This window comes from Hylobates moloch, unplaced genomic scaffold (assembly GCF_009828535.3).
Source record: "Hylobates moloch isolate HMO894 unplaced genomic scaffold, HMol_V3 SCAFFOLD_18, whole genome shotgun sequence".
Lineage (NCBI taxonomy): Eukaryota > Metazoa > Chordata > Mammalia > Primates > Hylobatidae > Hylobates > Hylobates moloch.
The window spans coordinates 74,522,979-74,550,086 of record NW_026652293.1 but is presented as its reverse complement, the minus strand read 5'-3'; the positions used below and the strand labels follow the sequence as shown (position 1 = coordinate 74,550,086).

General features: G+C 48.0%; 1 protein-coding gene and 1 pseudogene across 1 annotated transcript; one reads left to right on the top strand and one right to left on the bottom strand.

The window, feature by feature from the left end:
• The first annotated feature begins 1,794 nt into the window (after positions 1–1,794).
• MAP1LC3C (microtubule associated protein 1 light chain 3 gamma) lies at positions 1,795–5,641 on the top strand. The gene is made up of 4 exons (XM_032136959.2): positions 1,795–1,943; positions 2,044–2,099; positions 2,256–2,362; positions 4,500–5,641. Exons 1-4 carry the CDS (start codon positions 1,886–1,888, stop codon positions 4,720–4,722), a joined length of 444 nt encoding a protein of 147 aa, XP_031992850.1. The 5' UTR covers positions 1,795–1,885; the 3' UTR covers positions 4,723–5,641.
• Positions 5,642–7,215: 1,574 nt separating this feature from the next.
• On the bottom strand, positions 7,216–16,317 carry LOC116457450 (cofilin-1-like; annotated as a pseudogene).
• Positions 16,318–27,108: the final 10,791 nt, after the last annotated feature.

Below are 27,108 nucleotides of genomic sequence, written 5' to 3'. Positions count from 1 at the left end.
TAAAGTTTCTTGGGATTATAAAGATTTGGGGGAACCATGGCTTGGGGAAGTGAGGGGAAAATACATATACTGAGGAACAGTGGCAGGCACTATGCTAGCTGCTTTACAGAAACCAGTTCCTTTAAGCCTCACATAATCGTTCTGAGTTACAGATTACCATAACCATTAAAGGCCACATTTAGTAAAGTGAAGCCATGTATCCAAGATCAGAAATTAAGGTGCATAGGTGGGAGGGCCAGGCTTGGAACCAGCTTTGCCTGGTCTTAGAGTCCGGGCTGTTCCTGGAGACTGGCCAGTCTGGGTTGGATCCCGGCGCAGTTTGCATTCTGGCTGAACGATCTAGACCAGAGCAGTGTGAGCATCCCGCCTGCCCTTCCCACCTGCAAGGCAACTGGGAAAGTTTACATGAGATTGCAGATTCGAAAGGTACTTTAGCGCAGAGCACTGCACACCTGCTCCTTACTATTCACACCTGACGGGATGCCTTCTTTTTTTAAGACAGAGAAAGAGGATGAGGCCACTTACCTCTTCAGTGATGCCATCATTTAATCTCTTGACATCTATTTCTTATCATTGACCTAAAGCCCCAAGAGTCAGGCCCTTCAATTCACCTAGCAAATGTACCATCTCCTTCTCCTTTGTCACATTTTGTTCATTTTAAGACTATTCACTGCTGAATGACTACAGAAAATCATGGCATACACTGCTAACAATAAGGTAGACAGTGTCAGAGTTGGATTGGAGGACACCTAGCTGGTGTCCACTGTAGAACTGATTGCTCGGTGTATGGGGAATCCCCCGTCCCCTCGCCCACCCACACACACAAATCTAGTGTCAAAAGTGATCTGTGTTGTGGCAATATAGGAGAAATGGAGTTTGGCTTCCCCTATGTATGACCAGAGGCCCAGTTTCTTAACTCTAAAAGCGAGATCTTGGGGACAATTGTCCTTCCTTCCTTCTTTTATCCCAGAGAAAACGAAGTGACAGAATATACCGGAGTGTAGTACTTGGACTTCCTTGTAACAACTCTGGGTGTTTTTTTTTGTTTTTTTGTTTGTTTGTTTGTTTGTTTGTTTGTTTTTTGAGATGAAGTTTCGCTCTTGTTGCCCAGGCTGGAGTGCAATGGCGTGACCTGAGCTCACTGCAACCTCCGCCTCCCAGGTTCAAGTGATTCTCCTGCCTCAGCCTCCTGAGTAGCTGGGATTACAGGTGCCTGCCACCATGCCCGGCTAATTTTTGTATTTTTAGTAGAGACAGGGTTTCAGCATGTTGGCCAGGTGATCCACCCGCCTCAGCCTCGCCATGTGCTGGGATTACAGGCGTAGGCCACTGCACCCAGCATGCAACTCTAGGTTTTAATCCATACTGCCTCTCTTACTAGCTATGTGCCCTCGGGCAAATCACTTCACCTTTCTTAGTATAGGTTTCCTTCTGTGATAAAGGGTATGGACCATTGTGAGACTCACACAGCACACTTCAGGCTGAGGTGGATCCAGCTTGGACCCCCCTTGCTACTGAAGGACAAAAATGTCCCAGCACAAGGCAGTTTTACCCCTCTACAGTCCGCTGCCCAGCCAATGATTTTATTACAAACCCTAATTTCTTTTGCAAAGAAACATCTTGAACTGGTCATGAACAAAGTGGCTTTCTCTGACCAGCAAGCAGGTGGTGATTCCATTTCCATCAGAACTGACCTCCTGCTGCCCAGGGAGGGGGAGTGGGGAGAGGGGAGGGAGAGGAGAGGCCTGATGTCACTCAGCCCTACATAAGGGCCTCCTTCAGGCTCCTGCAGGCAGTTTGGAAGCAGCTGGAGGAATGAGTTAGGTTCCTGGTTGTGGGACAGTTTTTTTTTTCTTTTTTAAAACAGACACAGCTGTTGAGTGCAATGCCGCCTCCACAGAAAATCCCAAGCGTCAGACCTTTCAAGCAGAGGAAAAGCTTGGGTAAATTTCTTGGGGTAGCTTTCTGGGTTATCTAAAGAGAGGAGAAGATCTGGCCTTCTCTTGATCTTTGCTTCTTCTCTTGTGCTTGAAATATTCACAGCAATCAGACAAGAGGAAGTTGCTGGAATCCGGGCAAAGTTCCCCAACAAAATCCCGGTAAGACACCACTGGACTTCCGCTGGGAGGCGTGGGGGTGGGGTTCCGAGCCCGTTCTCTGAAAAAACCAAGAGCAGCCAACAGCTTCCCTCTCTCTGTTCCAAGTTCCTAAGACTCACGCTGAGTCACATTCTTAAGGATTGACACTCTTGACAGGTGGTAGTGGAGCGCTACCCCCGGGAGACCTTCCTGCCCCTGCTGGACAAAACTAAATTCCTGGTCCCGCAGGAGCTGACCATGACCCAGTTCCTCAGCATCATCCGGTAGGTGGCGCCGAGCATGCCCGGGGGGAGGAAGGTGCGCTGGGTGCGCCGGGGCTGTTCGGCTGTCTTCCTTTGGCGGTTTTATTTTGGGGATGGGGGCGTGTCAGAGGAGGAGAGGAAAGAGATTTTTTTGAAGTCATCTTTTAGATTCACTAGTACTCTGAAAAGATGCTCTTAGAATTACTCTATTTTAAACCCGGGTGCAGTGGCTCATGCCTGTAATCCCAGCACTCTGGGAGGCTGAGGCAGGTGGATCGCAGAGGTTAGGAGTTTGAGACCAGCCTGGCCAACGGGTGAAACCCCGTCTCTACTAAAAATACAAAAATTAGCTAGGTATGGTGGCGGGTGCCTATAATCCTAGCTACTTGGGAGGCTGAGGCAGGAGAATCGCTTGAACCTGGGAGGTGGAGGTTACAGTGAGCCGAGATTGTGCCACTGCACTCCGGCCTGGGCAACAAGAGTGAAACTCTGTCTCAAAAAAAAAAAAAAAAAAGAATTACTGTATTTTAAACAGGTAAGGAGAATCCCTCAGACAACAACAAAAAAGACCTCCCAACATTTCTAAGAATTTCCTAAAGTAGTTAGTCTTGGCTCTCAAGCTGGTCCAGGAGGTCCTTTCTTTCAGATCTTGTGTGAAACTGAGTCTGCGCGTCCGTTGCAGGGACCAGCACCTTTTCCAAGTGTATGTGCGCCTGGGGGTGGGGACTTCTCCCCAAAGGAAACGTTCCCTGCTCAGAACACTGAGAGAGAAAAGCATCCCCCAAACACACTCCTCCCTTGGTTAAGCCAGAGGTACAGCAAAGAACAGGCAGCTATTCTTAAAGCTTAAAGGACGTCACTTGACACACGGATTCAGTAAAAAATGATTTGGGAGTAAGGTAAATAGACCCGATGTGTAAGTTTTCAACAGGGTTGAAAAGTGCTTGGAAGCTGTGTCGCTGTTGCAGCCTGTTCTTTAAGAACACACGATGAATGAGTGTCTTTTTATTTTGCTTTATTTAGCTCTGTTGCCCAGGCTGGAGTGCAGTGGCGTGATCCTAGTTCACTGCAGCCTTGACCTCCTGGGCTCAGGCGATCCTTCCATCTCAGCCTCCTGAGAAGCTGGGACTACAGGAAAGCACCACAGTGCCCGGCTAATTTTAAAGATGTTTTGTAGAGAGGGGGGTCTCACGATTGCCCAGGCCTCTTTTTATTTTGTTTTACTGAGTTAAGAGCATTCTTATTTCCTCTCTCTAGGCACGCTTACATGTTAAAGTTAGTTCAGTGTGAATGGAAGATGGCCAAGGGAGAATGCAAGTTAGGATTAGGGCCAGGCGCGGTGGCTTACACTGTAATCTCAGCACTTTGGGAAGCCAAGGCAGGCGGATTACCTGAGGTCAGGAGTTCAAGACCAGCCTGGCCAACACGGCGAAACCCCGTCTCTACTAAAAATACAAAAATTACCCAGGTGTGGTGTTGCATGCCTGTAATCCCAGCTACTTGGGAGGCTGAGGCAGGGGAATAAAAAAAAAAAAATGTGAAATGTCAGAGAGACTGTGCATCACCTTTGTACCTCTAGGGAAATAGCTTTAATTTCTTTTCTTTTCTTTCTTTTTTTTTTTTTTTTTTTTTTTGAGATGCAGCCTTGCTCTGTCACCAGGCTAGAGTGCGGTGGTGCAATTTCGGCTCACTGCAACCTCTGCCTCCTGGTTCTCCTGCCTCAGCCTCCTGAGTAGCTGGGACTACAGGTGCACACCACCACACCCAGCTAATTTTTGTATTTTTAGTAGAGACCGGGTTTCGCCATGTTGGCCGGGATGGCCTCGATCTCTTGACCTCGTGATCTGCCTGCCTCGGCTTCCCAAAGTGCTGGGATTAGAGGCGTGAGCCACAGCACCCAGCCCAATAGCTTTAATTTCATAGCAAGTAGAAGTTATTTGCTTAGCATTTTTGTGTTGTCATGTTTCCTCATCCTGTTTGTGTTGTCATATTTCATCCATGAAATGGCCTCACCCTTTTGACCCAACTGGGAAGCCTTGTAGTTCCTAAATCTCAGGTTAGAAGAAGGGAGCAATTCAATCTTCTTGAGTGTCATGAGGCTGCAGATCCCTGGGCTGTCTCGCAGGTCACCCCCTCACCACCCTCCTGCCCATCCCAGGAGCCGCATGGTCCTGAGAGCCACGGAAGCCTTTTACTTGCTGGTGAACAACAAGAGCCTGGTCAGCATGAGCGCAACCATGGCAGAGATCTACAGAGACTACAAGGATGAGGATGGCTTCGTGTACATGACCTACGCCTCCCAGGAGACGTTTGGCTGCCTGGAGTCAGCAGCCCCCAGGGATGGGAGCAGCCTTGAGGACAGACCCTGCAATCCTCTCTAGCCCATGTCAGGAAAGATGTGTGCTCTGACAGACGCGTCAGATGCTGGCAGAAGGGATTGGTTTTCTCCTGTGTATACAGTGGAGGAGTCTGAGAAGCAGGGATGCCTGGGGTGATCAGCTCCAACCAGTGGCAGCAGAGTGGTGGCTCTTCCTAGTTTACTTTTTGTGCTCCGTGCTCTTGTGTCCTTCTAAGAAAAATGTGGGCTGCTCTTGAAAGTTATATAATTATCTTTTTTTTTTTTTTTTGAGACAGGGTCTTGTTCTATTGCCCAGGCTAGAGTGCAGTGGCACGATCTTGGCTCACTGCAACCTCCACCTCCCGGGTTCAAGTGATTCTTTTGCCTCCACGTGCCGAGTGGCTGGTATTACAAGCACATGCCACCACACCAGTCTAATTTTTGTGTTTTTAGTAGAGACGGGGTTTCACCATGTTGGCCAGGCTGGTCTCGAACTCCTGACCTCAGGTGATCCACCCACCTCAGCCTCCCAAAGTGCTGGGATTATAGGCACGAGCCACCACATCCAGCCATATAACCATATTCTAAATAAGAAATGGTTGACTTGTGGGATGGTTTTGTGTGATGAGCTGGAGATAATATTTTAAGTGTCTTCTGTGGTATATGTGAGAGGGCCATTCAGGAGTGGGTTTCACTCCCTGCATGTGGGCAGGTGTCTCATCTAGGGCTTGGTCCTAGAGAACCTCTGGCCTGCAGGCTGTTTCTGTGGAAGCCAGTGAAGCCAGTGTGAACCATGGTAAGCTCATCTGGAGGTGCCCTTATCTGTGTCATTAGAGAGATTATTCGATTTCCCCAGCATTCACTCTCTTTGGTTATTTTCTGTCATTCTATTTTTGTCCTTCTATACCATACATATTTATGCCAAAGCTGTAACTTCTCAACATAAAGTCATTTAAACCATGTGCATGTTTACTATGTGCCAAGCTGTATTCTAAAATAAATATTCTTTATTTTAAAGGAGCTTTATTCTTTGGCTCCTTATCACAACACTCTATGGCTAACTACTGTTACAGCTAACCCACACAATGGGTGGGTTTGATCACTTGGTGGGTGACGGTCCAATGACTACTCCCAAGGAGGACTTAAAAAGGGGATTTTATTAATTCTAACAAGTAAGGAGGACACTGGGGATAGTTCCCAAAGCAGTGCCTCACTGAACAAAAGTGAACGTAGGGCATTTATTGGGCTGGTTAGCTGAGTCATTATATGCAGAGGTAGAGTCAAGGAGTACAGGTAGTCACCGGCCATGCTTCCACATAGGTTGCATGTGTAGAAAATGGTGAATAAGCTTCTCCCTAGGAGGGGATTTTTTTTTTCCCCCATTAATGAGCCTTTCTATTATTGTCTTTTTTTTTTTTTTTTTTTTTGAGACAGAGTGTCGCTCTGTCGCCCAGGCTGGAGTGCATCATTGCTATATCAGCTCACTGCAAATTCTGCCTCCTGGGTTCAAGGGATTCCCCTGCCTCAGCCTCCTGAGTAGCTGGGATTACAGGCATGCACCACCACGCCCAGCTAATTTTGTAGTTTTAGTAGAGTTTTTGTATTTTTAGTAGAGTTTCTCCATGTTGGTCAGGCTGGTCTTGAACTCCCAACCTCAGATGATCCGCCCACCTCAGCCTCCCAAAGTGCTAGGATTACAGGCATGATCCACTGCACCCGGCTTTTTTTTTTTTCAGTCATAGGTTTCTTACTGGTCCTGCTTCCATGAGTGGCTGTGACCAGGAGAAAAGGAAGAGGAACCAGCCGGCACAGGGAGGGGTCATCTCCACAACATTCCATTTATACACAGAACTAGACAAGCACAGAGTCACTATTGTGTTTAGAAGTTGGCAGCATGGGGCCGGGCGCAGTGGCTCATGCCTGTAATCCTAGCACTTTAGGAAGCTGAGGTGGGCAGATTGCCTGAACTCAGGAGTTCAAGACCAGCCTGGGCAACACAGTGAAACCCCATCTCTACTTAAATACAAAAAATTAGCTGGGCATGGCAGTGCACACCTGTAGTCCCAGCTACTGGGGAGGCTGAAGCAAGAAAATTGCTTGAACCCAGGAGGTGGAGGTTGCTGTGAGCTGTGATTGCGCCACTGTATTCCAGCCTGGGCAACAGAGTGAGCCTCTGTCTCAAAAAAAAAAAAAAAAGTTGGCAGCATGCGAAGGGGAAGGAACAGGTGGGGAGTGGGGATGTTGTTAAAAAAATACAGTCTCCCTCACAACTGGGATGCCTGGGGGGGACTTGATCTGCTTCAACCCAAGAGGAATCAGAAGTTCCAAAGCAGTTTGGGAAGGCCAGAACCGTCCGGGATGGACGGAGGAGGAAAACCCAGGGATGGGGGGTCTGTTTGGCAACTGGGGTGAAGGGATTGCCCTCCCCCTACTGGGTCACCCCAGCCCCTCAGGTCTGGCAGGAAGGGGGCAGCCTGCAACCCCTGAGGGCAGGGGTGGGGCTGCCAGATGCTCTAGGCAGCCAGCCAGAAAGGGCTCACAGAGGCTTGTCCTCCAGGGGGATGAAGGCACTGCCCTCCAGCTTCTCTGCCAGGGTGCAGCAGTCCTTGACCTCCTCATAGCAGTTTGCTTGTAATTCATGCTTGATCCCTGTCAGCTTCTTCCTGATGGCATTTTTGGCACTGGCATAGATCATTTTGCTCGTAAGGGGGTGCAGATTCAAGGGCCCAGAAGATAAACACCAGGTCCTCCTTCTTGCTTTCCTTGGTCTTGTAGGTTGTGTCATAGAGGGCATAGCGGCAGTTCTTATCTGGCAGCATTTTGACAAAGGCGGTGTAGGGGTCATGGACGGTCTGGCCCATGTCACCCAACAGGATCTCATTGCCTTCCCCCAGGATGATGTTCTTCTTGTCCTCACACAGGCAGAAGAGCACTGGCTTCCTGTGCTTCACCTTCTCTAGCATCAAAGATATACACACCTTCATGTCGTTGAACACCTTGATGACACCATCAGAGATGACTGAACCTTTTTTGTTATTTTTGAGATAGGGTCTCACTCTGTCTCCTAGGCTGGAGTGCAGTAGTGCAATCTCAGCTCACTGCAACCTCCACCTCCCGGCTCAAGCGATTCTCCTGCCTCAGCCTCCAGAGTAGCTAGGACTACGGGGGTGTGGACCACCATGGCCAGTCAATTTTTTAAATTTTTTGTTGATACGGGATCTTGCTATGTTACCCAGGCTGGTCTCAAACTCCTAGGCTCAAGTGATCCGCCCGTCTTAGCCTCCTAAAGTGCTAGGATTACAGGCATGAGTCACTGCACAGGCCAGGGAGAGGATTTTTAGTGTGGTAATGAAGAGAGTTCTCCAAAGTTCAGCTCCAACTCAGGCATCTCTGGATCCAACTGGTTTTTGTGTTTTCCTGGGGCTGAGCTTCTTCATGGTACTTTTGGAAACAAGAACTTAAGGTGCAGCAGGTCACAAGTGGATACGTTTTCACAGTGCATACCCAACAAACTAGCAACCCTGGGTTATATTACTGTCATTTTACAGATAAGGAAACTGAGGCCCAGAAAGACCAAGAATATTTTCCATTTTCACATAACATAGTCTCATCAGGACTTGAGATTGGGGAGCCACATTTACAAGCCATGCTGCTGAGAGGTGACAGCGTGCTGGCAGTCCTCACAGCCCTCGCTCGATCTCGGTGCCTCCTCTACCTGGGCTCCCACTTTGGTGGCACTTGAGGAGCCCTTCAGCCCACCGCTGCACTGTGGGAGCCCCTTTCTGGGCTGCCCAAGGCCGGAGCCGGCTCTTTCAGCTTGCAGGGAGGTGTGGAGGGAGAGGCGTGAGCGGGAACCGGGGGTGTGCGGCGGCGCTTGCGGGCCAGCTGGAGTTCCGGGTGGGCGTGGGATTGGCGGGCCCTGCACTCAGAGCAGCCGGCCGGCCCTGCCGGCCCCGGGCAGTGAGGGACTTAGCACCCGGGCCAGCGGCTGCGGAGGGTGTACTGGGTCCCCCAGCAGTGCCAGCCCACCAGCGCTGCGCTCGATTTGTCACCGGGCCTTAGCTGCCTTCCCATGGGGCAGGGCTGGGGACCTGCAGCCCACCATGCCTGAGCCTCCCACCCCCTCCATGGGCTCCTGTGAGGCCCGAGCCTCCCCGACGAGCGCCACCCCCTGCTCCACGGCGCCCAGTCCCATCGACCACCCAAGGGCTGAGGAGTGTGAGCGCATGGCGCGGGACTGGCAGGCAGCTCCACCTGCAGCCCCAGTGCAGGATCCACTGGGTGAAGCCAGCTGGGCTCCTGAGTCTGGTGGAGATGTGGAGAACCTTTATGTCTAGCTCAGGGATTGTATATACACCAATCAGCACCCTGTGTCTAGCTCGAGGTTTGTGCATGCACCAATTGACCCTCTGTATCTAGCTGCTCTGGCAGGGCCTTGGAGAACATTTATGTCTAGCTCAGGGATTGTAAATACACCAATCGGCACTCTGTATCTAGCTCAAGGTTTATAAACACACCAATCAGCACCCTGTGTCTAGCTCAGGCTCTGTGAATGCACCAATTGACACTCTGTATCTAGATGCTCTGGTGGGAACTTGGAGAACCTTTGTGTCCATACTCTGTATCTAACTGATCTGATGGGGACGTGGAGAACCTTCATGTCTAGCTCAGGGATGGTAAACGCACCAATCAGTGCCCTGTCAAAACAGACCACTGGGCTCTACCAATCAGCAGGACGTGGGTGGGGCCAGATAAGAGAATAAAAGCAGGCTGCTCGAGCCAGCAGTGGCAACCTGCTGGGGGTCCCCTTCCACACTGTGGAAGCTTTGTTCTTTTGCTCTTTGCAATAAATCTTGCTACTACTCACTCTTTGGGTCCACACTGCTTTTATGAGCTGTAACACTCACCGCGAAGGTCTGCAGCTTCACTCCTGAAGCCAGCGAGACCACGAACCCACCAGAAGGAAGAAACTCCCAACACATCCGAACATCAGAAGAAACAAACTCCAGACGTGCCACCTTAAGAGCTGTAACACTCACCGCGAGGGTCCGCGGCTTCATTCTTGAAGTCAGTGAGACCAAGAACCCACCAATTCCGGACACACTGCTAGCTCTCTGTTGGGCTCCCTACCTAAGTTGAAGTTCTTTACTTGACGAGTACAGGATCCTTGAGCTACAGTGTTGAGTGACACTAACACAACCTACAGAGGGGACAGGAGGTACAGTGGAGCCCCATGAATGCATTAACAATAGGGTGTTTCAAGGCCAGGCATTGTCGCTCACACCTGTAATCCCAGCATTTTGGGAGGCCGAGGCAGGTGGATTGCTTGAGCTCAGGAGTTTGAGACCAGCCTGAGCAACATGGCAAAACCCCATTTCTACAAAAAATACAAACATTAGCTGGGTGGTGGTGTGCACACCTGTAGTTCCAGCTACATGGCTGAGGCAGGAGGATCGCTTGAGCCCGAGAGACAGAGGTTGCAGTGAGCTGAGATCTCGCCACTGCACTCCAGCCTGGGTGACAAAATGAGACCCTGTCTCAAAAATAACAACAAAAAATAGGGTTTTTCATTCACCAACAGTACAACAAGAACAAGTGCTTGGAGAGTATGGTCACAGGAGATACTGCAGCCTCAAATTCCTGGGTTTGTGAACTGGGTTTCGAAGTGTGGATGAGAGTTTATCTAGGAAGGAGTTTTACTGATTTTCAGCAAACATTTATTGAGCATTTACTGACTATCTACTAGCACTATTTTGGGTCCTGAAAATACCTCATTGAACAAGGTAGGCAAGGTCCTGGCCCTCATGGAGCCCAGTTTAATGCTAGCAAGGGAAGGAAGATAGCATTCAGATATTTATAAGTACAATAAAAAAGAAGAAAAAAACTCAGTGATTGGCAGATGGAATGCATTTTCCAGGTGATCAGAGGGAGAATAATTTTCACTTGGGCCAGAGTGACGGCACGGAGCCAGTGGTGGAGACGGAACACACCAGGCAGGGGAAGGCATGATTGAGAAAAGGGTCGTACTGTCTAAGTTTTACAGACAGGATTCCAGGGTGGCTGCAGCCAGTGACAGGGAGAAAGAACTAGGCGGGTCTTCAGGGCCCTGTAAATTTTGTGAAGGTGTTTGGACTTTTATTAAAAGATGGATGATGGGAAAGAGGAAGCATTCTAATGGGAGAGAGTTTTGTTTTGTTTTTATTGAGGCAGAGTCTTGCCCTGTCGACCAGGCTGGAGTGCAGTGGCATAATCTCGGCTCACTGCAACCTCTACCTCCCAGGTTCAAGCGATTCTCGTGCCTCAACCTCCTGAGTAGCTGGGATTACAGATGTGCACCACCACACCTGGCTGATTTTTGTATTTTTAGTAGAGACGGGGTTTAACCATGTTGGCCAGGCTGCTCTTGAACTCCTGGCTTCAAGGGATTCACCCGCCTCAGCCTCCCAAAGTGCTGGGATTACAGGCATGAGCCACTGTGCCCAGCTGAGAGAGAGTATTTGTTCAAGAAGCTGAGACTCACAGAAGATGTGAGCTCCCTAAAGTCCCTCAACAGTGCTGGGCCTGGCAGATCTCCTGGGCTCACTCCGTCCGGGGCCTGCTGTTTCCTCCTCCGGGCTGCTTTCCCCGCTCCCAGGTGGCTGCTCATCCTCTCTCCTGCCTGTGGCTGTCCTTGCCCTCCCTGGCTCGCCTGCTGTAGTCAGTTCCTCTAACATGTCCCTCAAGTCATCTGTGCCATATGCCAAGTAAAAACGCTGACTCCTAAGTTCCTTCTCCAGACATACTCTTATTGCTTAGCCTGGATCAATGAGTATTCTTCCCAAAAAAATCTACTTTCTGGAGTGATTTTTTTTTTTTTTTTTTTTGAGGTGGAGTCTTGTTCTGTTTTTTATGCTCATGGAGTCTGTGGGTAAGGGGATTTCAGAACGCATACACGGTGACAGCTTTTCTATGCTCCACGGTGCCTGGCGACTCAGCCAGAAACACCTGAAGGCTGGGAGTGACTTAAATGTCTGGGAGTTGAGGGCACAGTTGCTCACACCTGTAATCCCAGCACTTTGGGAGGCCGAGGTGGGCAGATCATGAGGTCAGGAGATCGAGACCATCCTGGCTGACACGGTGAAACCCCATCTCTACTAAAAATACAAAAAATTAGCCGGGCGTAGTGGCAGGCGCCTGTATTCTCAGCTACTCGGGAGGCTAAGGCAGGAGGATTGCTTGAACCCGGGAGATGGAGTTTGCAGTAAACCGAGATCGCGCCACTACACTCCAGCCTGGGCGACAGAGCGAAACATCTCAGGAAAAAAAAAAAAAAAAAATTGGCTGGGAGCTGAAATCATCCAGAGGCTTCTTCATTCGCAAGTCCAGCCCCTGGGCTGGGATGACTCAAGGCTGGGGCCAGCTGGGAATGAAGACTGGAGTGACTCCAAGTGGCCTCTCAGCAGGTGGCTGGGTTCCAGGAGGGAGCATGCTCGGGAGCAGCGGCCAGAGAGCATGTGACCCCAAAACCAAGACAGATGCTGATCTGTCCACAAGGGATGGATTTCAATTGTTTTTAGTCTGGATTTTTTTTTTTTTAAGCATCTACTCAGGTACTTAAAATTAATCAGTGATTTGTACTTCTGCGAAGTATCACTTTTCTTTAGGCTTTTCATAATTTTCTATTGATTGTTGTGGTTGAGTGATTAACTCATTATGTGTCATATATATTAAAAAGAATTGCTCCATTTATTATGACCTTTTTTATACAAATTTTCTCATGTTATTTGTTTTTGTTTTATTTTACTTTTTTTCGAGATGGAGTCTCACTCTGTCACCCAGGCTGGAGTGCAGTGGTGTGATCTCGGCTCACTGCAGCCTTTTGCATCCTGGGTTCAATCAATTCTCCTGCCTCAGTCTCCTGAGTAGCTGTGATTACAGGCATGTGCCACCATGCCCGGCTAATTTTTGTATTTTTAGTAGAGACGGGTTTCACCATGTTGGCTGGGCTGGTCTTGAACTCCTGATGTCATGATCCACCCGCCTTGGCCTCCCAGCCAGGTTTCATCTTTTTCCAAATGCCTAATGAATTTCTCATGCACATTTACTGAATAATCTCTCCATTGGTGTTTGAAAGTGCTGTGATTGTGTGTCTATGTCTCAGCACCATAGTAACCCCAAGGAAACTGCTTAAGAATATGGACTGTGACATGTTTTTTAATTCCTCACGGCTCCCAGAAATGCTAAGTACATCTTAGGTAGTTAATTAATACTTTGTGATAAATTAGAGCACCTGCAGTGTCAACTTCAGAGGGAGAAAATAGAACTACTTATATTGAATTTCGGTGGTGTGAGTGGCTGTTTTTAGTCATTGGGTCAAGCTGGGAAACCATTATTTTTTTGCGAGCAGTTGGCTTGTTGCAATGTATTAGTCACTTTCTTCCCACCCCCTAAAATAAATGGGGGCCAGCTGCTTATGTCACTGCTAACATGGGATCTACAGCCGGCCCCAGATTCACTTCAGTGCCTAGACTGGAGGTCAGCAAACTACTGCCCATGGGCCATTTGCCTTGGGGTCTATTTTTATAAATAAAGTATTATTGGAACGCAGCCAGACCCACTGGGTAACTACTGTCTCTGGCTGCTTTTGTGCTACAGTGACAGCGCTGAGTAGTTGCCACAGAGACCATAAAATCTGCAAAGCCTAAGATATTTACTATCTGACCTTTTACAGAAAAAGTTTGCTGACCTCTGTTCTAGGTTTACAGTAATAGTTCTATCAAGATATCCTGGGGAATAAATCACAATAGAAAGGGTCTTTTAGGGCTGGGTGCAGTGGCTCATGCCTGTAATCCCAGCACTTTGGGAGGCTGAGGCAGGTGGATCACCTGAGGTCAGGAGTTCGAGACTAGCCTGGCCAACATGGCAAAACCCCGTCTCTACTAAAAATACAAAAATTAACCGGGCATGGTGGTATGTGCCTGTAATCTCAGCTACTTGGAAGCTGAGACAGGAGAATCGCTTTAACCTGGGAGGTGGAGATTGCAGTGGGCTGAGATTGCGCCACTGCACTCCAGCCTGGGCAACAGAGCGAGACTCTGTCTCAAAAGAAAGAAAAAGAGAGAGAGAGAGAGAGAAAAGGAAGGAGAGAAGGGAAGGGAAGGGAAGGGAAGGGGAGGGGAGGGGAGGGGAGGATCTTTTTGTTGTTGTTTTCGTCTCGCATGAGATAAGAAGAAAAGCATTGCCAAGTCTACTGGGCTTCCTGATTTCTCTACTGCCAAACCCTTGCCTGGAGGAGTTAATACAGGCAGAGTTCTTCACAACTCAAAAGGCCTTCTTAGTCTCACAAGTCTCTTCGACATCCCCTCACCTTTCCTTTGCTGCTAAAATACATACAGGAGGGTCTTTTATGTAGGTGTTTTTTTGTTTGTTTGTTTTTGTTTTTGTTTTCGTTTTCTTGACACACAGTCTCAGGCTGGAGTGCAGTGGTGCGACCTCGGCTCACTGCAAGCTCCGCCTCCCGGGTTCACGCCATTCTCCTGCCTCAGCCTCCCAAGTAGCGAGGACTACAGGTGCCCACCACCACGCCCAGCTAATTTTTTGTATTTTTTAGTAGACGCGGGGTTTCACTGTGTTAGCCAGGATGGTCTCGATCTCCTGACCTCGTGATCCACCCGCCTCGGCCTCCTAAAGTGGTGGGATTACAGGTGTGAGCCACTGTGCCCGGCTGTAGGTGGTTTTTTGTAAGTTGATGTGTCAGTTATGTTGGCTGTATTGTATTTAATCTTTTTTTTTTCTTTTTTGAGACGGTCTCACTCACACTGTCACCCAGGCTGCAGTGCAGTGGTGGGATCACTCCCTGCTGGGACTACAGATGCATGCTACAATGCCCAGCTAATTTTTTTTTTTTTTTTTGTAGAGACAAGGTTTTGCCATGTGCCCAGGCTGGTCTTGAACTCCTGGGCTCAAGCGGTTCTCCCACCTTGGCCTCCAGAAGTGCCAGGATTACAGGCATGAGCCACTGCACCTGGTGGGAGGTTTTTTATTTTTTATTTTTTTATTAAAAAAAAATGTTTTTTTAGAGCCAGAGTCTCACCCTGTCGCCCAGGTTGGAGTGCAGTGGCTCTCTTGGCTCACTGCAACCTCCGCTTCTTGGGTTCAAGTGATTCTCATGCCTTAGCCTCCTGAGTAGCTGGGATTACAGGCACGCACCACCACGCCCAGCTAATTTTTTGTATTTTTAGTAGAGACAGCGTTTTGCCATGTTGGCCAGGCTAGTCTCAAACTCCTGAGCTCAGGCAATCCGCCCACCTTGGGCTCCCAAAGTGCGAGGATTACAGGCATGAGCCACCGCACTTGGCCAAGTTTTTAAAATTTTTGTTCATTATTATTATTATTATTATTTTTAGAGACAGGGTCTTACTTTGTCATGCAGGCTGGAATGCAGTGGCACAATCATAGCTCACAGCAGCCTCAGATTCCTGGGCTCGGGTGATTCTCCCACCTCAGCCTCCTGAATAGCTAGGACTACAAGTGTGTGCAACTATGCCCAGCTAATTAAAAAAAAAAGTATAGAGTTGAAGCCTTGCTATATTGCCCAGGTTTGTCTTGAACTCCTGGCCTCAAGCAATCCTCCTGCTCTGCCTCCCAAAGTGCTGAGATCACAGGCATGAGCCACCACACCTTGCCTGTATGGGAGAGTTCTAAGTGTGTATTGTTTTCCTTCACAAACAAAAGAAGCTAGTTCAGGCCAGGCCCAGTGGCTCACATCTGTAATCCCAGCACTTTGGGAGGCCAAGGATGGCTGATTACTTGAGATCAGGAGTTCAAGACCAGACTAGCCAAAATGGTGAAACCCGTCTCTACCAAAAATACAAAAATTAGCCAGGCATGGTGATGCATACCTGTAATCCCAGCTACTTGGGGGCCTGAGGCAGGAGAATTGCTTGAGCCCTGGAGCAGTGAGCCGAGATCGTGCCACTGAACTCCAGTCTGGGCAACAGAGTGAGACCTGGCCACCAAAAAAAAAAAAAAAAAAAAAAAAAACTAGTTCACACTTATTTCTCAGCAAACTCCAGGTTAGAAGACCTGAGCTTCTCACAGCAGATGAACCCAAGTCATCATCTAGGACAGAGTCTCCCAACTTCTGTGCAATTGACATTTGGGAAAATAATTCTTTGTTGTGGGAGGCTGCCGTGTGCATCGTAAGATGTTCAGCAGCATCCCTCCCTGGCCTCTATTTACTAGATGCCAATAGCACTGCTCCCCCCGTAGTGATACCAAAAATGTTCCTAGATGTTGCCAGATGTTGGGGGAGGGCAAATTGCCCCCGGCTGAGAACCACTGGTCTAGACTTCACTCTAGACCCCGAGGGTGGTCTATAGACTAGCAGCATCAACATCACCTGATAGGAAGTTAAAAATGCAGAATATCAGGTTCTTCCAAACTACTGAAGCAAAATCTGCAGCTTATCAAGCTGCCCAGGTGATTGCTAATGTGCATAGGAATTCTGCATCTGAAGCCTTTGATTCCTGTGCACATTAGGAATCACCTGGGGAGCTTGATCAATTGCAGATTTTGTGTTTGAAAAGCACAGGTCCGAACAGTGTTGGGTGGTAACACTGCGGCTGCTTTCTCCTCCTGCCCGCTGGAAAAAGGCCATCATTATGCTGCATCTATATTCATCCTGATTCTGGTTCAAATACAAGACAACATATTGAGCACATTCCTTGGCCCAATACTGCATTTAGAGACAGCATAGTGTCCTGGGAAGCGCTGGAGCTTTGACATCAGACAGACCTGGGTTCAAAAGGAGGGTCTGCCCTGCCTTGCCCTGCCCTGGGGAATCATTTAATTCCTGCACCAGGTTCTTCATCTGAAAACCCCTAGTCCAGGCTTCAGAATAGAAAGTCCTTCCGAACAGCCCATCATGAAGAGACTGGTACACTTTTAGCTTCAAAGTTTTTGTATCATTTATATGTTCCTCACAAGCGATGAGATCTCAACCGCACCAAGTTTCCAACCAACAGGACTGTACTACGTGAAATAGCTTCCTCTGTCAGGAAAGCTCCAGCTAGTTCACAAGTGGCTCCTACGACATTTAAGTCAATGCTGACAAAAACCAGCAGGTGGCAACAGCCTGGCTTCTTTGGGTTTGGAAATGGCCAAGCAGTTTGTGGTCAATAAAAATAAATTCTCCCCAATTAATTAATTAATTCTCCCCAATTAATTAATTATTTTTTTTAGACAGAGTCTCGCTCTGTTGACCAGGCTGGAGTGCAACGGCGCCATCTCGGCTCACGGCAACCTCTGCCTCCTGGGTTCAAGTGATTCTCCCGCCTCAGCCTCCCAAAGTGCTGGAATTACAGGCATGAGCCACTGCGCCCGGCCTTAAGTTACTTTGGAACCAAGATCAATTCAAGGAAGAACTTTGCCCACCCCCACCCCCCACCCCGCCCACATTTAGATTCTTATTTCCGGTTGATTCAGGAGTCTACACTGATGAGTTTGAGGTGTTAATCTGATTCTGGAACTGACAAGGCATTCTAATACCATAGCTTAGTGTATCTGTGGCATGCTGGTGGCTATGTTTTCTAGATTTTCAGGCTGTGTTTATCTTTTGGTAAAAGTGGCATATAAAGGTAAAATGAGTCCTGGCACGGTGGCTCCAGGTGAATCACTGGATGTCAGGAGTTCGAGACCAGTCTGGCCAACATGGTGAAACCCCATTTCTACTAAAAATACAAAATTAGCTGAGCATGGTGGCACATGCCTATAATCCCAGCTACTCAGGAGGCTGAGGCAGGAGAGTCACTTGAACCCAGGAGGCAGAGGTTGCAGTGAGCGGAGATCATGCCATTGCACTCCAGCCTGGGCGACAAGAGTGAAAAAGTAACTTGGTATCAAGAGAAGGATGCGGGCTGGGCATGGTGACTCATGCCTGTAATCCCAGCACTTTCGGGGGCAGAGGCAGGAGGATTGCTTGAGGCTAGGAGTTTGAGACCAGCCTGGGCAACATAGTGAGACCCCATCTCTAAAGAAAAAAAAAATTATTTAAAAAAAATTTTTTAAAGGAGAGGGATGCTCTCAATAGAAGACAGAAGGTTTGCCTTTTTTTTCTTTTTTCTTTTTTCTTTTTTTTTTGAGACAGTCTTGCACTCTTGCCCAGGCTGGAGTGCAGTGGCGTGATCTCAGCTCACTGCAAGCTCCACCTCCTGGGTTCACACCATTCTACTGCCTCAGCCTCCCCAGTAGTTGGGACTACAGGCACCTGCCACCATGCCCAGCTAATTTTTTTGTATTTTTAGTAGAGATGGGGTTTCATTGTGTTAGCCAGGATGGTCTCGATCTCCTGATCTTGTGATCCGCCCGCCTCGGCCTCCCAAAGTGCTGGGATTACAGGCGTGAGCCACCGCACCCAGCAGAAGGTTTTCAATTACTGAAAACGACCAGCCCCAATTGTAAAACAAAATGGACAGTGTCTTGTGGATTTAAATGACACGGTCCTTTCTAAGTGCCGTATTTTCTGGGAACAGCCCCTTGCTTTGGCCCTCAAAGATGTTGTAATGGCTTTGCATGACACATCCTAACATTTCACGAGCTGGCCCTACTCAGTGGCTCATTCGGTCCGGCCCATGGCCTGCTTCTCCGTCTCTACTAAAAATATAAAAATGAGGCAGATGTGCTGGCGCATGCCTGTAATCCCAGCTACTCAGGAGGCTGAGGCACAAGAATCGCCTGAACCTGGGAGGCGGAGGTTGCAGTGAGACGAGATTGCACCACCGCACTCCAGCCTGGGCGACAGAGCGAGACTCCGTCTCAAAAAATAAATAAAAAATAAAGGTAAATAAACACTACTTCCCTATTCTGGAAACACTTTTTTTTTTTTTTTTTAAGAGATGGGGTTTTGTGCTGTTGCCCAGTCAGGGCTTGAACTCTTGGGCTCAAGCAATCCTCTCACCTCAGCTTCCCAAAGTGCTGGGATTCCAGGTATAAGCTACCATGCTCGGCCAAAACTCTTTTGATTCCCAGTTGTACACTGGATAATTACTAGCATCCATTGTATGTTATGTGAGGTTCTCAGTGAACTACCTGTCTGGCCTCATTTCTTGGGTCTCTACTTCTAATGCCAAAGCTACAGACAGATTTTATTTGTGTTTAAGGACTATCTTCAAGTTCGTCTGGCACCTTGTGTCTGTAGCATGTTTTAGTGACTGCTGCTTCTTCATGTGGCTTTTCTTTTTTTGTACTTAACATTCTTCAGAGGCTGGGCATGGTGGCGCACGTCTGTAATCCCAGTACTTTGGGAGAATGAGGTGGGAGGATTGCTTGAGTTCAGGAGCTTGAGACCAGCCTGGACAACATATGAAGACCTTGTGTCAATTAAAAAAAAAATTCCTCAGATGAAACCCTGAGAATTCCTGTTCTAACTAGCCCTCTTCCAAAGACATTCCCAATGAGCCGAAGAAAATTTAGCTCCCTGCCCCATATTTGCTCTGTAGAGAAATAGGTAAACACCAGCTGGGCACATCTGGCAAGACTTTCAGCAATAAAAGCAAAAGTTTGGGTTGTGAAAACTAGATTTATTTATTTGGATATGGGACTGGATGGGCCTTTGGAAATTTTTCTAAACCTCAGTACCATTTTTAGCATCTTTTAGAGATGCAAAATAATTTAACTTGGTGGCACAGAAATGGATTCTACGTGGCAGAGCCTGGGATAACTGATTTCCCTCCGTGGAACAGGCCTGTATTTGGGGTGCAGCTGACAGCTGCCGCACCTCAGCAAACACTGAGAATTCAAAACAGCTTTGCCCAGAGCAGAGGTCCACAAACTTTTTCTGCAAAGGGCAAAATCATAAATATTTTAGACTCAAAGTTGTCTGCCACCACTCACCGACTCTGCCATTGTAGTTCCAAAGCAGCCAGAGACAATAAGTAAATAAATGGCTGTAGGATAAAATTATCTTTATGGATACCGAAATTTGAATTTAAACTTTTTCGCATGTCCTGAAATGTGATTTTTTCTTTTGTTTTTTCCCAATCATTTGAAAATGCGGAAAGCATTCTTAAAGAGCTGTACAGAAATACGTTATAGGGTGGATTTGGCCCCTGGGCCACAGTTTGTTGACCTCGGCTGGATCAATGGCTCTGAAACATCAGCACTCACCAGCTTCCACGTGGAGGGCTTATTTCATTTATTTATTTGAAGCCTACAACTCATAGAATCGGAGGACTTATTTTAAGCAAGATTGCCAGGCCTCACCCTAAGGGTGACTTTCTGAGTCAGAATGTCTAAGACACGTCCCCAGCCCCCAGGCCACAGACCTGTAACCACGAGTGGCCTGTTAGGAACCAGGCCGGACTGCAGGAGGTGAGTGGCAGGTGAGTGAGCATTATGGCCAGAGCTCTGGCCAGACCAGGGGCGGCATTGCATTCTCACGGGAGTGTGACTCCTGTCGTGAACTGCGCATGCGAGGGATCCAGGTTACGCACTCCTTATGAGACTCTGATGCCTGATGATCTCAGGGGGAGCAATTTCTTTTTTTTTTTTTTTTTTTTTTGAGACGGAGTCTCGCTCTGTCGCCCAGGCTGGAGTGCAGTGGCGCAATCTCTGCGCACTGTAAGCTCCGCCTCCCGGGTTCACGCCATTCTCCTGCCTCGGCCTCTCCGAGTAGCTGGGACTACAGGCGCCCGCCACCACGCCCGGCTAATTTTTTGTATTTTTAGTAGAGACGGGGTTTCACCGTGTTCTCGATCTCCTGACCTCGTGATCCGCCCGCCTCGGCCTCCCAAAGTGCTGGGATTATAGGCGTGAGCCACCGCACCCGGCCAGGGGGAGCAATTTCATCCCCAAACCATTCCTCATCACACCACCTCTGCCCTCGGACCGGATGTTGTCTTCCACAAAACTGGTCCCTGGTGTTAAAAAGGTTGGGGATCACTGACTTAGGGTGTAGGGTGGGGCTAGAACAACATTCCTACCGCCCCCCCATAACCATTTCATTCACAGCATCAAGAGCCTGAACATTTTTAACACATTTCCAGGTGACCAGTTGCTACAGGTCTGGCCCAGAACTCTTTTTTTTTTTTTTTTTTGAGACAGAGTCCCTGTCGCCCAGGCTGGAGTACAGTGGTGGGATCTCGGCTCACTGCAACCTCTGCCTCCCAGATTCAAGCAATTCTCATGTCTCAGCCTCCCAGGTAGGGGGAACTACAGGCAGCTGCCACCATGCCCGGCTTATTTTTTGTATTTTCGTAGAGATGAGGTTTGGCCTTGTTGCCCAGGATGGTCTCAAACTCCTGAGCTCAGACAATCCACCCAGCTTGGCCTCCCAAAGTGCTGTGATTATAGGCATGAGCCACCGTGCCCAGCCTGGCCTAGACCTCTACAAAGGCTGCTGTCTTGTTTCATTCAACAGCTTGAGGTTCCAGCCCCAATGACAGTCACATTGTATAAGGACTGATCCTTCATCCGCTGTGGCTGTGGTACCGAAATTCAGGGCTGGGCCTCCACCAGAGAGGCCTTGGGGCAAAAGGGAAGCAAGACAAAAAGAAGTATTCCCATGTAGGCAAGCAGCAGGTCCAGAAGGAGAATAAGAAGTCGATGCTGGAGTAGCTTGAGTTTTCTAGGAATGCCAGTGAGTCAACCATCTAACCCTGGCCTGGTATTGGGTCCTGGCTCTGGGTTCACGGCAGCCTCAGCTCAATGCACTGGAGGGTCAGGAGCAGGCTTTGTAAGGGTGGGGCCTGGGATATGTGTGGGGCCAGGAACAATCTCTCCATGATCTTTGCAAAAACTTTCTTCACCAGAGACAAGGAAAACCAAGATTGGGAAAACAGATTCTAAGTGGAGTTTCGCTATTCTTGCCCAGGCTAGAGTGCAATGGTGCGATCTCAGCTCACTGCAACCTCTGCCTCCTAGGTTCAAGCGATTCTCCTGCCTCCGCTTTCTGAGTAGCTGGGATTACAGGCATGTGCCACCACACCCGGCTAATTTTGTATCTGTAGTAGAGATGGGGTTTCTCCATGTTGGTCAGGCTGGTCTCAAACTCCTGACCTCGTGATCCACCCCCCCCCAACCCCCCAACCTTGGCCTCCCAAAGTGCTAGGATTACAAGCGTGAGCCACCGCGGCCAGCCAACACAGCAAGATCTTACCTCTGCCAAAAGCAAGAAAAAGAAATTAACCAAGCTCACAGTCAGTGTGCCTGTAGTCCCAGCTACTCAGGAGGCTGAGGTGGGAGGATCCCTTGAGCCCAGGAGTTCGAGGTTGTAGTGAGCTATAATCACACCACTGCAATCCAGCCTAGATGACAGAGCAAGTCCCTCTCTGGAAAAATAAGAAAAAGAAAAAGGGGTTTGGGATTTGACAGAAAATAAGTTATGGGGAAGTGACTAGGAAATAGATTGGGAGGCCAGTGAAAGATAAAGGCTATTCTAGGGAGGTGTTTCTCTTTATGCCAGTTTACTTCATCGTTGACTCTTTCTCCAGTGGAGAGAGTAACTCTTTGGGGAGGGGCGGGGAAAGCACCATCACACAGAGAAATTGATGCCCGGCTTTTAGGCAGATAAGGGAAGGGCGGAGAACTCTTCCTCCATCTGTCGATTCTCAAGTGCCTTCAACTCAAAATAATCCTTATGCCGAGGCAGTATATTTGGGGTGATGTATCCTAAGCCCCTTCATTCCCATCATCACTGGTTTGGGAATCGGCCTACTGGGACATGAATACTATTTCCCCCACTCCCTCTGTGACTTTGGTAAAGTTACTTAACACCCCTTTTGCCTCAGAACCCCCGTCTGCAAGAACAGAGGTAAAAATAGCACATATCAGCCGGGTGCCATGGCTCACGTCTGTAACCCCAGCACTTTGGGAAACCAAGGCGGGTGGATGACAAGGTCAGGAGTTGGAGACCAGCCTGGCCAACATCGTGAAACCCCATCTCTACTAAAAATACAAAAATTAGCCGGGCGTGGTGGTGCGTGCTCCTAGTCCCGGCTACTCGGGAGGCTGAGGCAGGAGAATCACTTGAACCCGGGATGTGGAGGTTGCAGTGAGCCAAGACTGCACTATTGCACTCCAGCCTGGGAAACAGAGTGAAACTGTCTCAAAAAAAAACTTATATACTCAGCTGGTGTGGTGGCTCATGCCTGTAATCCCAGCACTTTGGGAGGTTGAGATGGGTGGATCACCTGAGGTCAGGAGTTCGAGACCAGCCTGACTAACATAGTGAAACCCTGTCTCTAGTAAAAATACAAAAATTAGCCGGGCGTGGTGGTGGGCTCTGTAATCCCACCTACTCGGGAGGCTGAGACAGGAGAATCGTTTGAACCCGGGAGGCAGAGGTTGCAGTGAGCCAAGGTCACACCATTGTACTCCAGCCTGGGCGACAAGAGTGAAACTCTGTATCAAAAAGGAAAATAAATTTAAAAATCATATACTCAAAGGGAATGAAATCAGCATCTCAAAGAGATATCTGTACTCCCGTGTTCACGGCAGCATTATTTACATAGCCAAAATATGAAAACTTGTGTCCATTGACAGATTCGTTTTTAAAATGTGGGGGGTATATGTATACATGTATAGACTTTTTTCTTTATATGTACACAGTGGAATATTAGCCTTAAAAAGAAGGAGATCCTGCCATGTGTAACATGAATTAACCTAGAAGACATTATGCTAAGTTAAATAAGCCAGACACAGAAATAAAAATACGGCATGATTTGGCCGGGCACCATGGCTCATGCCTTTAACCCCAGCACTTTTTGAGGCTGAGGCGGGCGGATCATGAAGTCAGGAGATCGAGACCATCCTGGCCAACATGGTGAAACCCTGTCTCTGCTAGAAATACAAAAATTAGCAAGGTGTGGTGGCACGTGCCTGTAATCCCAGCTACTCGGGAGGCTGAGGCAGGAGAATCACTTGAATCAGGGAGTCAGAGGTTGCAGTGAGCCAAGATCACACCACTCCAGCCTGGCGATAGAGCGAGACTCCGTCTCAATAAATAAATAAATAAATAAATATATAAATAAAATACCGCATGATTCTTTTATACGTGGCATGTGAATGAAGTTTAATACATAGAAAAGGAACAGAATGAATGGTGGTTACCAGTGTAAAGGCAGGGTTGGGATTTGGCGGAAGAATGGGGGGCTGTAGATCAAGGGGTACAAAGTTGCAGTTATGATGGATGAATGTCTAGGAATCTAGTGTACAGCATAAGGACTATTGTTAATATTGCATTATATACTGGAAATTTGCTAAGAGAGTAACTTACTGTAGTAATCATTTAAACTATGCATATGCATAGACAAGCATCATGTTGTGTACCTTAAATATGTACAATATAGTTCAAATCCATGACTCCAGCCACAAGGCCTGGCATGACCTATTCCATTCGCTCCTCTAGCTTCACCTTACACCACTGTCTCCTTTGCTGAGTACTTCCTCTTCTCTGCTTTTTCCCAGCCCCTTTTTCCCAGTCCTTATCACCACTGTAGGTCAATTTTAATTTGTGAGCTCTTTGTTCGACCTTTGCTTCTTCTACCAGATAAACAAGTGTGTGTGCTGAATATTCAGCAATCCTGAACACCCAGCATCTGGCACAGCTCCTAGCACCTGTAGGCACTTGGAAAATACATGTAGAATGAATGAAAGAATATGAGTAACAAAAGAAGTCATTGGAGAATTTCCCATACTGCAGGCTTGTTGAGGTTGCTTAGCTGGTACTTTACTGAGAAGGCATTGGCAAGCTGGCTTTACTAACAGTTCCTACCACTCACTGTGCCCGCTCTCTCTCAACAAGCATTGATTAAACACCTACTGTGGTCAGTCCCCTGAGCTTGGCATTGTCAGAGGCATGTAAACCAGAGCAACTCCATCTTGAATGAAGCTGGGTAAAATGAGGCTGAGACCTACTGGGCTGTATTCCCAGACAGTGAAGGCATTCTAAGTCACAGGATGAGGCAGGAGGTCAGCACAAGATACAGGTCATAAAGACCTTGCTGATAAAACAGCTTGCAGTAAAGAAGCTGGCCAAAACCCACCAAAACCAAGACGGCCACGAGAGTGACCTCTGGTCGTCCTCGCTGCTACACTCCCACCAGCGCCATGACAGTTTACAAATGCCATGGCAACGTCAGGAAGTTACCCTATATGGTCTACAAAGGGGAAGCATGAATAATCCACCTTTGTTTAGTATATCATCGAGAAATAACCATAAAAATGGGCAACCAGCAGCCCTCAGAGCTGCTCTGTCTATGGAGTAGCCATTTTCTTATTCCTTTACTTTCCCTAACAAATTTGCTTTCACTTTTCTGTATGGACTCGCCCTGAATTCTTTCTTGCACAAGATCCAAGAACCCTCACTTGGGGGTCTGGATCAGGACCCCTTTCCTGTAACAGCACTAGCCATAGCAATGGACACAACAGCCAGAAAGCTCTCACCTCATGAAGCACCAGGTATTTATAATCTAATTATTTTGTTGTTACTTTGCATTTTGATAGAATTTCCAACTCAGAGGTGAACTGCAAGATTAGTACAAGGAACTTCCCCATGCCCTTCCCTAAGATTCACAAATGAATTTTATTTTGCTCCATTTTGAGAGAAAATTTTCTTTCTAATGTTAAACATTAATGAATGAGTTTAGAGAAATTTTGGTAAAGAAAACTTTGGGGGTTTAAATGAGTTAGCAATATTTAGTACTGTGGCCGGTTGCTGTGGAATGTTTTATTCATACAATTCCTTTCCTTCCTAATTATGAGTCACTGAGCTGACCATATTGCCTATAAAATGGGGTGACTGCACCCTCAGCATGGTGCTAGGGGAATGAATTAATGATAGTGAAGTGTATTTTAATAATATTTGGTGAAAGACATCATGCACAAATGAAATATGCTTACTCCCTTTTCCCGTCTCCTACAGCTCACAGCTGTGACCAATTTTATTTTCATTACCAGGATTAGCGTACATTTTCCTTGCCTGGTTTCCACTTCCCTCATGGTGGGATCTTGCCCTCACTCTCCCCTCCACCCCCAGCCCCAGCTTCCAACAGTCACATGTGCAAGTGTCCAGCTGCCTTTGCAATTGCATCATTTGTGAGCTCCCGTTGCCATGGCAGCATGAGGGGTTTGGTGGCTGTTTTCCCCCATGAAGGTGGCTGCATTCCTCATCTCAGCAGTTCAGCATTCTGAACTGACCAACAATTTGATGCCCTGTGGTTAATATTCGTGTCCTATTGGAACTCTTTTAATTTGCCTAGCATCTTTTTCCCCCAACATTTTGTCTCATTCAGGACAGCCATGTTGCATAATGCAAGGGACACAATGGCCAGAAAGCCCTCACCTCATGAAGCACCAGACATGTATAATCTAATTCTTTTGTCTCACTTAGGAGAGACAATATGAGGTTTCTATTCTTTTTTTTTTTTTTTTTAAGATGGAGTCTCTCTCTGTTGCCTAGGCTGGAGTGCAGGGGCACCGTCTCAGCTCATTGCAACCTCTGTTTCCCAGGTTCAAGGGATTCTCCTGCCTCAGCCTCCTGAGTAGGTGGGACTACAGATGCCTGCAACCATGCCTGGCTAATTTTTGTATTTTTAGTAGAGACAGGGTTTCACCATGTTGGCCAGGCTGGTCTCGAACTCCTGGCCTCAAGTGATCTGCCCACCTTGGCCTCCCAAAGTGCTGGGATTACAGGCGTGAGCCACCATGCCCAACCCAGGGGTTTCTATTCTCATCGTGGTCAGTGGAAGTGCAGCCTCCAGACTTGCACAGTCTGCTTTCTCGTATGCTGCACACTGCTGCCCTCTCAAACCCGACACCTATCCCCCGACTGATGGAGGTCCTTTCAGACAATTCAGAATCACTCATTTAGGTTTTTTTAAATGTCAGGCTTTATGATGTGTATTGGACAATACACAGGGAATCTCTAAACTTTAAGACGCTGAGTTAAATGATCTACATTTGCACAAGTATCCAGGTAACTATATTCTACTTCAAGAAACCTTCTTGGTGAGAGACAAAAAAGCATTTGCAGTTGGCCATTTCGTTCATTTTCCTAAGAATAGTTTAGCTTTAAGTGTGTTATTGCAGCTGGGCATGGTGGCTCACACCTGTAATTGCAGTGCTTTGGGAAGCCAAGGTAGGAGGACCACTTGAGCCCAGGAGTTGGGGCTAGCCTGGGCAACATGGCGAGACCCTATCTCTACAAAAATATAATAAACTAGCCAGATGTGGTGGTGTGCACCTGTAATCCCAGCTAATCAGAAGGCTGATGCAGGTGGATCGCTTTAGCCCAGGAGTTTGATGCTGCAGTGAGCTATGATCGTCCCACTGCACTCCAGCCTGGGTGACAGTGAGGCCCTGTCTCTAAAGAAAAAACAAAACAGCTGGGCGCGGTGGCTCAAGCCTGTAATCCCAGCACTTTGGGAGGCTGAGGCGGGCGGATCACGAGGTC

Coding starts and splice junctions, on each gene's coding strand:
- MAP1LC3C (XM_032136959.2), top strand. CDS start 1,886: ATGCCGCCTCCACAGAAAATCCCAAGCGTCAGACCTTTCAAGCAGAGG. Junction 1,944..2,043: donor CAAGCAGAGGAAAAGCTTGG/GTAAATTTCTTG, acceptor AAATATTCACAG/CAATCAGACAAGAGGAAGTT. Junction 2,363..4,499: donor CAGTTCCTCAGCATCATCCG/GTAGGTGGCGCC, acceptor TGCCCATCCCAG/GAGCCGCATGGTCCTGAGAG.